At 37.4% G+C, this 14,791-nt stretch overlaps 1 protein-coding gene across 1 annotated transcript in view; it reads left to right on the top strand.

Moving 5' to 3' along the window:
• NBAS (NBAS subunit of NRZ tethering complex) overlaps positions 1–14,791 on the top strand; it is a 412,001-nt gene that overhangs the window by 122,622 nt on the left and 274,588 nt on the right. The window contains exons 24-27 of the mRNA XM_072407518.1: positions 3,429–3,614; positions 4,280–4,453; positions 9,548–9,681; positions 11,103–11,165. Of these exons, the coding sequence (XP_072263619.1) occupies positions 3,429–3,614; positions 4,280–4,453; positions 9,548–9,681; positions 11,103–11,165 (557 nt within the window). The remainder of the gene's footprint in view (positions 1–3,428; positions 3,615–4,279; positions 4,454–9,547; positions 9,682–11,102; positions 11,166–14,791) is intronic.

Below are 14,791 nucleotides of genomic sequence, written 5' to 3' on the forward strand. Positions count from 1 at the left end.
ACACTTCAACTTTATCACAATCATTTAGGTTTGGGGATGAAAAGTGGCATGTTCTAATAAAACATCCACAAACACAAAATAAACCTAGAAACCTTCTGTATATTGATGGCAGTGGTAATGGAAACTAGAAATCAAGTGCTGAAAAAAATTGCTTTCTATTAAACCATTACAGCATGCTTACCTTCACTTTATGTGTAAATGTATAGAATATATTAGAGTCATCACATTCTGCCTGTTCCTAGTAAACAACAGTGAGACTAGGAAAACCATTACATTTTACTCGCATGACAATACCAGTTTTCACCAGCTCATGGCACTAATCTTTTCTGGGAAAGCCCAGTAACTGCAGGTTGAAAGGCACTAAACGTACTAGCCAAGGGGTGCCAAACAAATACAATTTTCAGTTATCATGACACCTGTCCTAGGAGAACAAAACAGAACAGCCATTGCTGAAAAGTTTCTCGAGTGTCTTCAGTTTTTATAAGATACAGTAAGTGCCATCTTAAAGGGAGAGAAATTGCATACGAAGGAAGCAAATGAAATTAGAAGAACAAAGAAAGACTTTTGTATTTTTAAAGGTGTCCAGGGCAGAAAAACTTCAACATTCAGCCCAAGTATATTGCTGCTTGAAGTCTTAATATGCCAACTCTTCCTGTCAGTACTTTCACTCTTCACTTCCTAGGTAATTCTGGTGATAGGGGTGCCATATGAATAGAAATGTATATGGATGACATTGCTACAAATTCTGCTTGACTTTATTCATTTTTCAGCAGATCTGTGTCTGAGCCCAGTTGAGACTTCTAGAAACATATGAACACATTTAGTAGTGTGGGTATTCAATGTACACATTACTTACATTAACATATTTCCCCCAAAGTAAACCTGTAATGATTTTTTAAATGCAAGCCACCTGGCTGGTTTTCTAATTCACCCACTTTACCACTTTTATTCACTGACCAGGATGTCAGAGTAAAGCCAGAATTCCTTATTTGTATAATTGTTTTAGCTCATTGAAATAAACAGTTCAGGTCAGGTTTAACATAATATTAATAATAATAATAATAATAATAATAATATTAAACAGTATTTATATAACGCCAACATATTACACACCGCTGTACATTAAACATAGGTTGGACACCTAGTATTTCCAGAACGACAGGTCTCCAACGCCAGCTTTCATGGTCCTCCGCTGGAAAGGGTTTCTTTGCCATTTGCCCATGTGGTTTATGTGCATTAATGCACAAATTGCAACCAGCTTTTGAAACATTGTTGATTCTTGCCAACTTCTAAATATTAAACTCATTGTTAGATAAATGACTTCTAATGCTGTTTATCCAATTTCTGTTAGTTTACTTATAATAATGAATTTGATTTCTAAAGTCAATGAATCCCAGTTGAAGAGCAGTGACACCCTCCTCCCTTCCCATTGTTATATCGCCCTTTTTTTCCCCCCCATCTCTTCCATGCGATGTCATTGTAGCTGCTACTTCATTCATTTATTTATTTCTATTTTACACTTGGCAGATGAGTTTTTATTTCGTTCTCATTGAAGGTTCTGTGAATGTTCTTTTGGAATGGGTGAAATGTTGGCAGGCGCTCTGTATGCATAATATATATTCTCTGTATTAGAATATAATTACACTTACTGTCTGCACTTAATCTGCAGCACTCGATTCCTTTTCTAATATTCCTGTCTTATTCTGTATAGAGGACCCGCAGCTTTATTTATTTATTTTATTCTTCTGTACGGAGTCAGAATACTCTGTAGGACTGTACAAGAAACACTAAACCATTGACATCGGTCCCATCCTCCAGAGAACTACATACGTTATGGCCTTTTCAAACAGAATATAGTGTATTTTTAATGAGAAATGTACTGTGCGTTAGAATCAAGTTTTTTTCTCCTAAAAAGTTTTTTTGTTCGTCCTCCAGCCTTTTTTAGTATACTTTTGCTCAATCCCGGGTGAGGGGCATATCCTAGCTCTGAAATGACTGATAGGTTAATTGAAGGTTGATTATTCTTGTGCAATGTATGCTGGCACTATCACTTTTGGTCTCAGTTGTTAGTGCAAGTGGCAGGATGCCATGTTGGAATAATTGGGATACAGGACAATGCATTGTTACCCAATTGTAGGGTATGCCTAAACAAGGACCTTAATAGGAACAACACAAATTATGAGTTTTAATGATTAGGTTTATATCTATGTTAAAGTACATTTTGATGTGACAAGTAAATTCTTGTGCTTCCTATTACATATTTGTGTTGTTTTGAAATATAAAGAGATCACAGCCTTTCTGCTTAACAACTTCTAAATATATCACCTACTTTGGGAGTGCATTGTTTTTTTCTCTTTAAAACCCCAGACCATAAAGATTATTTTAGAGAATGTTTGCCAGACCTAGCTATTTGTAACCAAACTGTGGAACATTCACATTTCTGTAAGCACCACATGACTATACCTGTCCTTACTTTGACTAAGCCTTCTTGGGAAGAGAATCACTGTAGTTTTCTCCCAGATTTGGTAAATGTCAAGAATGTCTAATAACCTTCATTGTTCCTTCTTTTTAGGCACAGACATAAACATTCATCCAATGTGAATTTTTTCATTATTCTCTAGCATTGAAAGTAAACTTATTGGAAGTAAAGTCTAAATGCAAAGTTGCTGTTAGTTTTCACTTAATAGCATAGGTGACGAACAATAATTTTGTAGCTGTGCTAGGCAATGGTTCAACACTTCTGTTTTTTTTTTTTTTCTTCCCTGAACTTATTTCTGTTGGCCCTTTGCAGTGCTCACCCCAGACATTTTTTTAAGCTGGGTGGAAAGAAACTGTAGGTGGGTGGTGACCCCTGTATTGTGACTCAAAATATCACTAATCGCCCAAAAACATCCGGTGCTTGGTGAAAAGTGCCTGGTGGTGCGCCCAGCTAAAAGGGGCTTGGGAGAAATAGCATGTCTATGATATTTATATGATATTTCCCTAGTCTGTAGAATTTCATTGGAGGTATGAGGAGTGAAACCCCTACTTAAAATGCAGAATCTTTGCCTGATCAGAGTAGGTAGCCTTTAGGTATATTGGGAAGAATTACAACTATTATATCTGGTAGGTAGGTAGTTTCCTATTACTGCACTTTGTAGCATTTCCAAAGTGCTTGTCAACCACAGGTAGAAACTACTGCCTTGAGGAGTTTCCAGCTATTTTGGGGCAAGGTAGAAAATCCCTTTAATGATGTGGCTGGTAGTGAGGGTGACTGTGAAGAAGACTTGTTACGCTTAGAGATCAATGTATTATAGTCTACATTTTACCATGTGTATGTATATATATATTTATATTATGAGCAGTCTGTGTATACAATCTTTACCCTTCACAGGATACAAAACAAACATATCATGACACAATAATTTATTCTTACTTGTCATTTGTAGGTTGATGGTGCCCTCTCCCTGGTCCGTCTGGGAAAGGAGAAGATGATTCCGGGTTTGCAGCTGCTCTGCGACGACCTGGTCACATTGGAGACTCTGGTTTATGAAGCTGATTGTGATGTCTCATTAACTCTTAAAGATCTGCAGCAGATAAATGACATTGACAAGCTTCGACTTCTTATGGAAAATGTAAGTCTGATCCATGTGCAATTTCAGAAACGAGGTAGTGTTTTGGATTCTTAAAATAGAATAAAATGTGAAAAAAAAGAAATGAAAGAGCAACACAAGAAAAAGTTTTGTTCATTCCTAGAGACCCGCATTAGTTAAAGATAAAAATTAATGTACTTATATTTTTCATCCCCTTGTTCATCTCTGGCATTCATCAACATGCTGATTGCATTTTTATATAAAACAGTCTGCTTTAATTACATACATTATTTTAGATCCATTGATGTCATCATAGAATGTGCGTCCTTATGCCATGCGGGTTGTCATGGGTGGTATCAGGAGCAGACCATCCAAGGTAACATCAACATGTGATGTTGAGCCTCTGTGATTGAGAAACTGAAATGTGGTTGGAAGAAAAGAAATGGATAATGATGCATGTTCTCCAGGAAAGGAATCGAATCTCTCTCAGTTGCTGCATCTTCTAAGGAGTACTAAGTGGGAAGTTTAGATGAAGCATTGTCAGTACATGATAGGAATGTGTACAATTATGCAATACTAAAAGTACTGTTTAAAGGAAAAGTCAGGGCTGTTTGTTTTTTTTAAATAAAACAATTACTGTATTTATTCATCAATTTAGCTAATATAGATCTTCTTTAATCATGTGTTTTCTTATATATGTCTTCCAGTCTTCTGAAGATCAGTATGTCAAGAATGCTTACCAGTGGATGGTCCCTTTCCTCCATCGCTGCGAAACCCAGACTCCTGGGTCAGCTAATCTTCTCTTAAAAGAATATATCGTAACCCTGGCTAAGGATGACCTTAAATTTCCTCTGAAGATCTTTCAGAATTCTAAACCTGATGTAAGCTAACTGTCCTGTGTTATGTTTGCTGGGTTTATTGACACTATATTTGTGGTTGTGGGCACAGGATATTTCCTGGGTATGACAGAGCTTTGGTGCTCATTGCTATTCATGACTTCCTCAACTACTTGTTTGCTAAAACAATGTGTGCACTGTTTAAGAAGAGATGTTCTTAGCTCTATCACTATTAATGGAAATGAAAACAAACATAGGATGACAGTCTGAGCTGGCGAGAAGTCTTAACGCGGAAATAAATATAAATTTGAAAATTTTGCGATTAGTCAGGCCCATTATTGTATAAGGGACAGGCGATGTCCTTTTTGCAATAAAATAAACTTACCTGCCTGATCGCAATTGTTTACACTATTCTTATCTAACAAAGCCGGGTTCTTAGAGATAGAGTATATAGCTGGGTCTACGCGGACTGTTTTAAAAACGCATGTAAACGTTCCTACTGCATTTAAATGCGTTTTTATGCACTTTATTAGCGTTTTAAAGCTTTCCTTTACCGCGTTTTCAATGGAGCCATTTACCCCCCTTTTTGCCATGTTAATCCCGCATTTTCATTTTCATAAATGTTGCATAGAGGGTATAAAGAACGCTCAAAAATGTGCCTCAAGGAAATGTCCTGGTTTAGATTAGCCCATTGAAATGCATGGGAATTTCAAACATGCGCTATTAAAGCCTCAGGTTAAACGCTAGGGAAAATGTTTGTGTAGACTTCTTTAAACGCGTGGTGACAGGTGATCACTGTCTGCTATAATATGTGGTATGCAGATAGGAGGCTTCATTAACAAAAATAGGGCCTTAACCTGCATTTAGCACTAAAAATGGTTGTATTGCTCTGTTTAACCTCCTGGGCGATTCATTTCTGTCCGGTTTTATATGTCTAAAAGCGGTACATTGTTTTTCATGAAATTTTTTTTTACAGTATAATATGGTAGTATGAGTTTAATAAAGTTTAAAACACAAAATCATGTCAAAAACAATAAATAAATAAAAAAAAAATAATTAAAAAAACGTTCTTTTTACACTAAATACATTTTTTAATTTAAAAAAATAAATAAATATTATACTCATACTATTTTATAATATACTGTAAAATAAGTTTTCATGAAAGACAATGTACTGCTTTTAAACTGTATTGCATTCAATGCAGTTACTTTGTATTAAGTGCAATACAAAATAATTGGAAATTCCCGCTGCGCTCCTGATGCATGAACAGCCGCATGCACGGTCGTCACCGGGAACACCCCTGTGACTCATCAGATGCAGAGGACACCAGCTGGAGGAAGCAAGGAGATGGAAAGGACGAAGGAGGACACCGGCAGATCAGGTAAGTTCTATTTACTTTTTGGTTTTCACTGTTTTAGAGACCGCTTTCAGCATCTTTTTTTACCCCGAGTGTGACTCGAGAATAATACTATAGATTGTCAGATACAATAATTCAACAAAATACATTTTGCTAATTTTTAATAATAAACTGTTTAAAAGAAAAACCTTTATATGTTTGTAAAAATATATTGGAATAATATTTACAATGTAAATTAGCTATAGTGCTATTACCAAGTTAACTGACATATTATGACAGTGCTATATTTGGGTCTGGGCATCAGAGACCTTTGATCTCACAAATGTAGTGAAAGATGTTTTCACGTCAGAAAATATTATAAAGGGACCTCATTTGAGATGAGTATAAATCTTACTGGTAGATCAGCTTGTTTTTGAGCTCAACTTTTTTTTTTTTTACCTTCGGGTTCAGGTTCTATATCCTCTGAAATATTCTGTAAATATACAACTGTTTAGTGCTGTATAAATATTTTTTACCTTTCTGAAATTTTTTATACATCCTTAGTCGAATGATATTATCATACCAGTTTGGTTTTAACATAACCACAAATATATTCTTTATAGATTCTTTAAATGTAATTGCTGTGCTGTGTCTGCCATTAAAATCGGTGTTATTTGTAGAAGCAGATTGAAGAAGAGTGTTATCCTCAGCACTGCAATAATATGCACAATCTGTACAGATTGTACAGTGCCCACATATTGCATAAAAGCAGCCTTTCCCAAACTTTTTAACATGGTAGTAGCCTTGATATGACTTCCAGGTCTTAAGAGAACCCCTTTAATAATAACTATATCCACAGCTCACAGTACCATAAGCATGGTGGTCAGTAGGAAGAATGCCTTTTACATTGCTGGCCAGTGGGAAGAATGTCACTGTTACAGACAGCCAAAAAGATCATAGTTGTTAGTTAAATTGACCTGATAGTCACAAAATTCTCAAGGAGCTCCAGCACCTCTGGATAAACCCTGTTAGGTACGCAAAAAGCATTTTATGATGTGGAGAGCCTCTTACAAATTTTATGCTTCAGTGGGGTTTTGGGTCTAATGAGACAAAATTTAAAGTCTAATCACAAAAGAAAGAAATAAACAAGTAACACTTTTGCTGCCAAAGATGTAGGGTTTGTATAGTGGGGAGCAGTGGCTTGTGGTCCAGGCCATTATCATGGCTAGGAGTGTGTTTGCATTTCTTCAGCAGAGTGTCAGCTGTAATATAGATGTTATTCACGATACTGCAAGGATACCTATTCACATCTATAAGCCACTGGTTCTGCTTATATGATATGTAAACTGCACCCCCCCCCCCCAACATTGTTGGTCATCTTATCCTAGCGTCTTCTAGTCAGGGAAAATTCACTGACTATAGTATTCATGTTAACATAAGCTGCATACACGTGTAATTTTTGTCGCTGGAAACAGTCTTTCGTGATTATTTCCAGTGACAAAAGAATTATAGATGAATGAGCGGGCACTGTAAACGCAGCACCATTCTGCTCTATGGAGGTGGGAGAACAAGCAAGTGGTACTCTGCTGCGCTCTTCTCCATTGACTTGTAAAGTGGCTGTTTACCACCGGTCGTTCATGGATTCATCAGGACAGATCCACGAACGACGTCCGGCAACACCTGTACACACATCAGATTCTCGACCGACTGTTCATACTGAGAATCATCTCACTTGTGTTCATAGCCCTGGCTAGGCTGCCAAGGGAGAATTATTTTAGTGTGATTTGGTTATGCTGAGTTGTGACCTATTGATTTATGTGACACGGAAAATCCATTTAAAGGTCCTTTTTAAAACTCTGCCATAGATGTCAGGTGCTGTATATGTGCTGTTGTTAAAAGAACAGTTATATTTAGCTAGTAAAGCTCAAGCTAATCTTTATTATTACTAATAATTACCAGAATTTATATAGTGCCAACATACACAGCACGGGTTTGTTTTGTGTTTGTGGATATTTTATTAGAGCATGCCACTTTTCACCTCTAACCTAAAAGATTGTGATAGAGTTGAAGTGGCTTTGCTGGTGTTGAGAAAGTGATGTTAGACTGTAAGATCCTTCATGGCAACTACTGTTGTCAATGGTCTTTGAAATCTTTAAAGCTCCATAAAATGTATTAATATTATATAGGACTTATATAGCCCCAACATATTAAACAACGCTGTACAATAAATTGGGGTTGCAAATGACAGACAGATACATACAGTGACACAGGATGAGGAGAGGACCCTGCCTAGAAGAGTTTACAGTTGAGGAGGTGGGGGATGTATCCCACAATAGGAGTGGGGGATATGAAGTGGTTGGAAATAGTAAGGGTTAAGATACAGAAGAAGACAAATGGCAAGTTTGAATGAGCAGAAAGTAGGAGCAAGCCGAATAGGTTGAGGAAGACTGTTCCAGAGAGATGGGGCGGCTCTAGAAAAGTCTTGGGAGCCATTAGTGAGGAGTCATTAGTAGGTCATCGGAGGAGCAAAGAGAGCGGCTGGGGGAGTATTTTTTTTACCAGGTCAGAAATATAAGTGGGAGAAGAACTATGATGAGATTTGAAGAAGCACAGGAGCTTGAATTTGATTGAGGTAAAATGGATGCCAATGAAGAGAACTACAATTAGATGCAACAGGAGAGGAGCGGAGGGAAGGATGGGTGAGTCTGGCTGCAGCGTTTATATTAGATTGTAGAGAAGAGAGTCAGGTTAGTGGAGGAGGAAGTTACAGTAGTCCAGACGAGAGATGTTAAGAGCGTATACAAGGAGTTTGGTGGTGTCTTTGGACAGGTAGGGGCGGATTTTAGAGATATTGCGCAGGTTAAAGTTACAGGACCTGGAAATATTGTGAATATGATGGTTACATGGGAGGGCAGAATCAAAGGTGACACCAAGACAACGTGCCTGAGGGCAGGAATCTTTCTAGCTTTCTCATCAAGTATTATTGTCAAAAATCTCCACTAGGATATATTGATATTTAAAGTTTATGGTTAGGTTCGAAGAGTACAAGTCCTAACTACAATAGAATACTTGCACACCCAAATGCTATACAAGTAGCAATGTACCTATAAATCATAAAAAATATTAACAAAAGTGTCCAAAAACAATCAGCCACAACCATAACAAAGTAAGGATTGGGTGCTAGCTGAAATAAGTTTTGAAGTTTGTCTTTAGCAGCCATTACCTGGTAGTGTTAGTCTGTACCTGCGAACATCTTTATCATCAATTTTGAAAAGCTGGACAGAGGTAGACTTGCTTTGGTTGGCATACCAGCGCTGTGAGAATATTCTATATTAAGTGATTTTTTTTTTCATAGCTTAGCAACAGCTTTGAATAATTAAACAGTGACAGCATGTTGAAGTAATAAATTAGGCTGTACTACAGATGTGACAACAATAAATCACACTTTATCTGCATCATTTAAATTCCAGAGATTAAAAGATTCTGTGAGCTGTTTTTTAATCCTTGATTAACTAATTTGACTTTGGAATATCTCAGGCCATAATTGTTTGGAGGGAAGTTTATGTGGACATGAGAAAAATCACAAATACGGAAACCCCGCGTTGTGCTCCCAGACAATCTCTTGTTACAAATTTGAAATAATACTCGTCACTATTTGTCTATGTGGTTGGTAGATCATGATGAATAGACATGGTGCCATGGGTTTAAAGCAGTTGGGGTCGTTATTATTGGCTGCTATTGCTAATCAGAAAATAACTGTTGTGAATGTTTTTTTATTTACGTTTGCCTTTGTTCCTTTTTAGTGGCAACAGAAGCTAATTCCTGATCAGGACCAGCTGATGGTCATAGCTTTGGAATCAATCTATATCTGTGAGCGAGATAACCAGCTGTCCCTCTGCTATGACATTCTGGAGTGTTTACCCCAGAGGGGCTATGGGTGAGAAAACATTTATGATATATTGCCATGTCTGATAATTTAATGATGTCAGCAGTTCATTCTTCACTGTAACATAGATTTACCGTAGATTTGCCTGTTTACTTTAAAATGTTGTCTGAGGATTTTTAGTCGCCTCTGTTTCATTTAATTTTTATGCATTTTTAGGACTTGCATTTTTGAAAGTTTTGGTCTAAAGAGCTATTTCCAGAAGTTTGGTACCATTCAAACAGCCTTCAGTAAAATACTGAAGTATTTAAGGGAGAATCTGATTGGTTGCTGGGTGCATTGTAATTTAAAGTAAACCTGTTGCTTTGTCCTGATTCAGTACAGCAAAAGTTAAAGTTAAATTGTATGTCAAGCCAAAAAATTTGAATTTAGAACGTCTATTGCCTTTTTTACTTCTGTTATAGAGATTTTCCCTCACTTCCTGTCCTGCAACTTTTTACCAGCCAGCAACCATTATAACAGGTTTTTTATATATAAAGTAGAAGAAAACTTAGAATGCTTGTCAGCATGCTTTTTGTAGACCAATGCAGATTTTTCCTGTAAGAAAAAGATAGCCATAAACAAACCCCCACAAGGGTTCTAAACGTATCCGACTCATCAGAACCTAAAAATGCCTTGGCTTTGACATACATTTAAATGCCTTTGCACATAATCTTCTATCTTTTGATTCCCTGCCACTAGGCTTCAGCTAGCGTAGGCCAAAAAATTGTCTGTACTTTGTATAAGGAAGAGCATGTGACATTACAGTGCTTGAAGATTGGTTCAGTACTGTTGCATGGTTCAGTAAGAGGGTCCTAATCCCTAAGCAGAAGGTTCAGGGCTTACATAGGACATCCATTCAACTCCTGAGAGCAGGAAATGCTACCCAGTGCAATCTATGAGTTGATCAAAATGTATTTTATTCAGGTCTGCGGACTCCTTGAAGTCACGTAATAGTGCCAGTGTTTGGTGGTTGAACCAGTGCTGTCACCTGTTAATCCATAATCCAAAGTATAAGTGTTTTCTCTCCTTTGGCAGCAAATGAGTGGAGCAGTGGGAAGATCACAGAAATTTGCTACTGGGAAAATGGCCATTAACACTAACTTTATTTGCTATTTTCTTGCCACAGAAACACACTAGTTTTCTGTAAGGTGTAAAAGAGTATGTACAATATGTTAATGCAAGCAAGTCCCCTTTAAAAGTAGTGAAATAAGGGATATTAGGCATCCAGTAAATATAGCATTTGTGTCCTGTCATCACTAAGTTTACCTTGAGAAGTAGCCACTGAGGGCCAACTTGTGCATTGGAACACAGTGTCAGCTTTGACAGAAGACTTAGTTATTGTTTGTGTCACTCAGCAATGCCGTATTAATAAAAACAGGAAATTATTTTCAGCAATCTGATTTACAATATCTCTTTCATCCTCTTATTCCCAGCACAGAGACAGACATAACAAAATCCTTGCACGACAAGGTGGATCAGCTGGAACAAATCCTCAGGTAGCACATTTTGTTTCATTATCCTATTCTTCTTCAGTTCAGCAGAATTATTTGTAGATTAAATGAAAAAGAAGTTTTTTTGTTGTTGTGATGCAACTTGGTTTAATATGCATGAATATATATACTCTGGTTGTTGGCTGGGTAGGTGGCACAGCAGAGTTTATTTGCACTTTACTGGTGGAGGAGTGTATGTGCACTTTCCTACGGGGTGGAGCGCATGTGCACTTTACCACGGGGTGGAGCATGTCTGCACTTACTGGTGGTATAGCGGGGGTATCATGTCCAAAATGGTGTAATATACACTTGTTCTATGATATTTATTATATCAACACTAAGTTGGTGGTAGGGTAGAGTGTATCTACACAGGCTACCCTATACTGATGCACTGTCACATGCAGTGAAAACACTAAGTAGTGGTTCTGAACTGCTCCTATAAACAGTATAGAACATCGGGAGTAGAAGCAAAGATGGTATCAAAAGTAGATACTTATGTGGATCTCAAATGTAAGTAAAGAAAAAAAATGAAAACAACTTTTATAGTGCATTTCTAATTCTCAGCTTATTAATTGTATTAACAACACGTTATTGGATGAGCATTATGAATGAAGATCTATAAAGACATTTTCGGCTCATGATGCATTTAATCTGGGCACTAGTAACAGACCTAAAGATACCTTGTTAACTTTTTTAATCACTCAACTGCTGCAAAATGCTCTTTACTATCTCGAAGATGAAATCTCCATAACCCCTCAGCACTTTGCATTTCTTAGATTTCCAGCCTTTGCTTTGGTTCAGGGCTGTCGACTTAAAGTGGCCAGTCTGGTGGTGTCCATTATCACACTTTGCCAACAATCTGCTTTTCCATAGAATTTCTTCTGACCATAAAGACGAGAGGCAGAAAGTTTCATTAGTAATTTGTTTTGCCCTGGAACCTAACTATGAACAATAAATTAGACGGAAACGGGTATTATGGTGCGTTCATTCTAGCTGCCGGCTTGTTGTTTGTAAAAGAAATATTTCGGCATGGGTGCAGCTGCTTGATTTAGTGATAAACTCGGGCAAGCAGGAGGCGAATCAAATCATAAATATCTCTGTTTCATAAATCGGTGGCGAGGCCTGGGGAAAGCACTACCTGATGCAAATAGATGTGTGATAGGAAACTGAACAGCGAGGCCGGGGCATACTCATTTTTCATGTTTCTTATTATATTAAAAGATAGCTGAGCAGTGAGCAGGGAGCATTGTCCCAGGCCTGACAGATAAAAGTACAATATACAAGTATAAAAGTACAAACGCATTTTAAAGTTGTTCTTCTTGACTTGAATATTAAATCCCTTCCCCATCCTGGAACTCCTAGCAATATGCTCAGCCCTAAAGGAAACTTTTCAGGAGAGAATTTTGCCAGCTGTCATGAAGGGTGTCATTTTAAAAATGTAAGTTGCTTGCCAGTCCAGCCGATCTTCTGGCTTCAGTAGTTCTTGACTCCGTACACGAAAAGAAAGGTCAGATATCGCCCTCAGATGAAAATTGTGCTGACTTTGGAGAGAGTTCCTCTCTTTTTATGTTTTGTCTTTAGGACAGGTAGTGAAGGTAAATTTCTTTACTGGGGCGCAGATTGCACTCCACTAAGGCAAATTAAAAAAAAAAAAAAAGAAACCTTATAGTGGTTTTAATAATTGTCTGCTATTTACAAAAGGAAAAAAAAACTTTTTGGCCTGGGCATTCACATTAAGCAACGACAGACCACATACAGTAAAAAGTTACACACCTTCTCATTCAGTGTTTTTTCTTTAGGCTTAATCTACACGGACTGTTTCCCTAGCGTTAAACCTGAGACTTTTAAAGCCCTTGTTTGAAATCCCCATGCATAATAAGCTAATCTACACCAGGGTGTTTCCTTGAGACATGTTTATGACAATTATCTTAAACGTTGCAGGGTTAACGCTGGAAAACACAGGTAAACGCTTCAATTGATTTCAATAGGACTTTTCCCATGTTTTCCCGCGTTTTTGAGCACCTATTATGCAAATTCGTTTAAAACACGATAAAAATGCGTCATGGGTGTTTTCCAGCATTTTAAAGGCAAGCTTTAAAACGCTAAAAAAAGTGCATATAAATGCAATAGGAATGTTTACATGCGTTTTTAAACAAAGTCCATGTAGACCCAGCCTTATATAATTTTTTACATTGTAGATTAATATTAAGGACATCCAAACTATGAAGAAACAGAAATTCAGTAATGTCTAAACAATATTTTTTAAACCAGAATATGTTTTTCATTTTAGATTCTTTAAAGCTGCCAGCTTTTACATTGATGACAGCTTTGCATACTCTTGGCATTCCCATTCTCAATTCTTAGTCAGCTCATTGTAAAACAAAAGATTTATCCATAGGTGCAAGCCAGATGGGATGGCATGTCGCTGGGGAATGTGGTAGCCATGCTTGTACAGAATGTATCTTGAGCTTTAAATTATTCACCAACAAAGCACTCCCACACTGTCACACCATCTCCTCCATGCTTCACGGTGGGAACCACATGTGTAGAAATAATCTGCCCACCTTTTCTGCAGTTCACAGAGGTACAGCGGGGGAAACTTAAAACCACAACTTAGGATTCATCAGACCGAAGTACAACTTTCCCCTGGTCCAATGACAATTTCTTGTGTTTACTGCCCCCTTTTTGATGTTCTTACGCCGTAGTGGCTTCTTTGCAGTAATAAAGGCCTAATTTATGCAGTCTCCTTTGGCTGGTTGATGTTGAGATTCATCTGCTACTTTAAACTCCTGAAATATTAACATGGGCTCTAATCTAAGGTGCTGTTTATTTGGGGTTTCTGAGGCTGGCAACTCTTTTAAAGCAAAGGTCACTCTTAGTCTTCCTTTCCTGGTCCTCTTGGAGCCAGTCTCATCTTAGTGTTTGATGGTTTTCTTGATTGTATTTAAGGATACTTTCAAAGGTCCTGAAATTTTCCAGTCCGACTGACTTTCATGTTATAAAATGGTGGACTTTCATTTCTTCCTTCTTGGTTGAGTGGTTCTGTGCATATTATGGAGTAGAACCATAGTTGAATTGGGCTATTCACTGTATAGAAATGTGTACTGACCCTTACTCTGCATAAAACAGATGATGCTCTCAAACACATTAAGAAGACGAGAAACTCTCGACAAGGCACACCTGTTCAGTATTCTCCCCAGAATTTTTTTTAGCTGGGTGGGAAGAAGCTGTAGAGGTGTTGGTGGCCCCTGTATTCTGACCCAACTTTTCAGTAATTACCCAAAAACAGCTGGGTGATTACTGAAAAGAACACTGCTGTTAATAGAAAACCATTCATGCCATGTTAAAGTATATGCAAACCCAATTGCTAAAATCTCATAAAAACTTTCATATGGTATTTATTATATTTGTCTTTTTTATTTCTACATTTTTATATCTGCAAATGTAACTTAAATACCTGGTTATGCTTCCATGAAGTTCCTTGTTTAAGCATTTCCTGTCCCTGTCTCCCAATTGTACTTTAAATTGTAGGTCCCAATCCCAGTCAAAATAATGCAGGAATGGGTCATTGTCATTGTTTTATACCCATAAGACAGGCAAAGAAAAAAGTTATTTTTAGTGGTGTTGGAGTC

This window comes from Pyxicephalus adspersus, chromosome 4, assembly GCF_032062135.1.
Source record: "Pyxicephalus adspersus chromosome 4, UCB_Pads_2.0, whole genome shotgun sequence".
NCBI classification, from domain to species: Eukaryota; Metazoa; Chordata; class Amphibia; order Anura; family Pyxicephalidae; genus Pyxicephalus; species Pyxicephalus adspersus.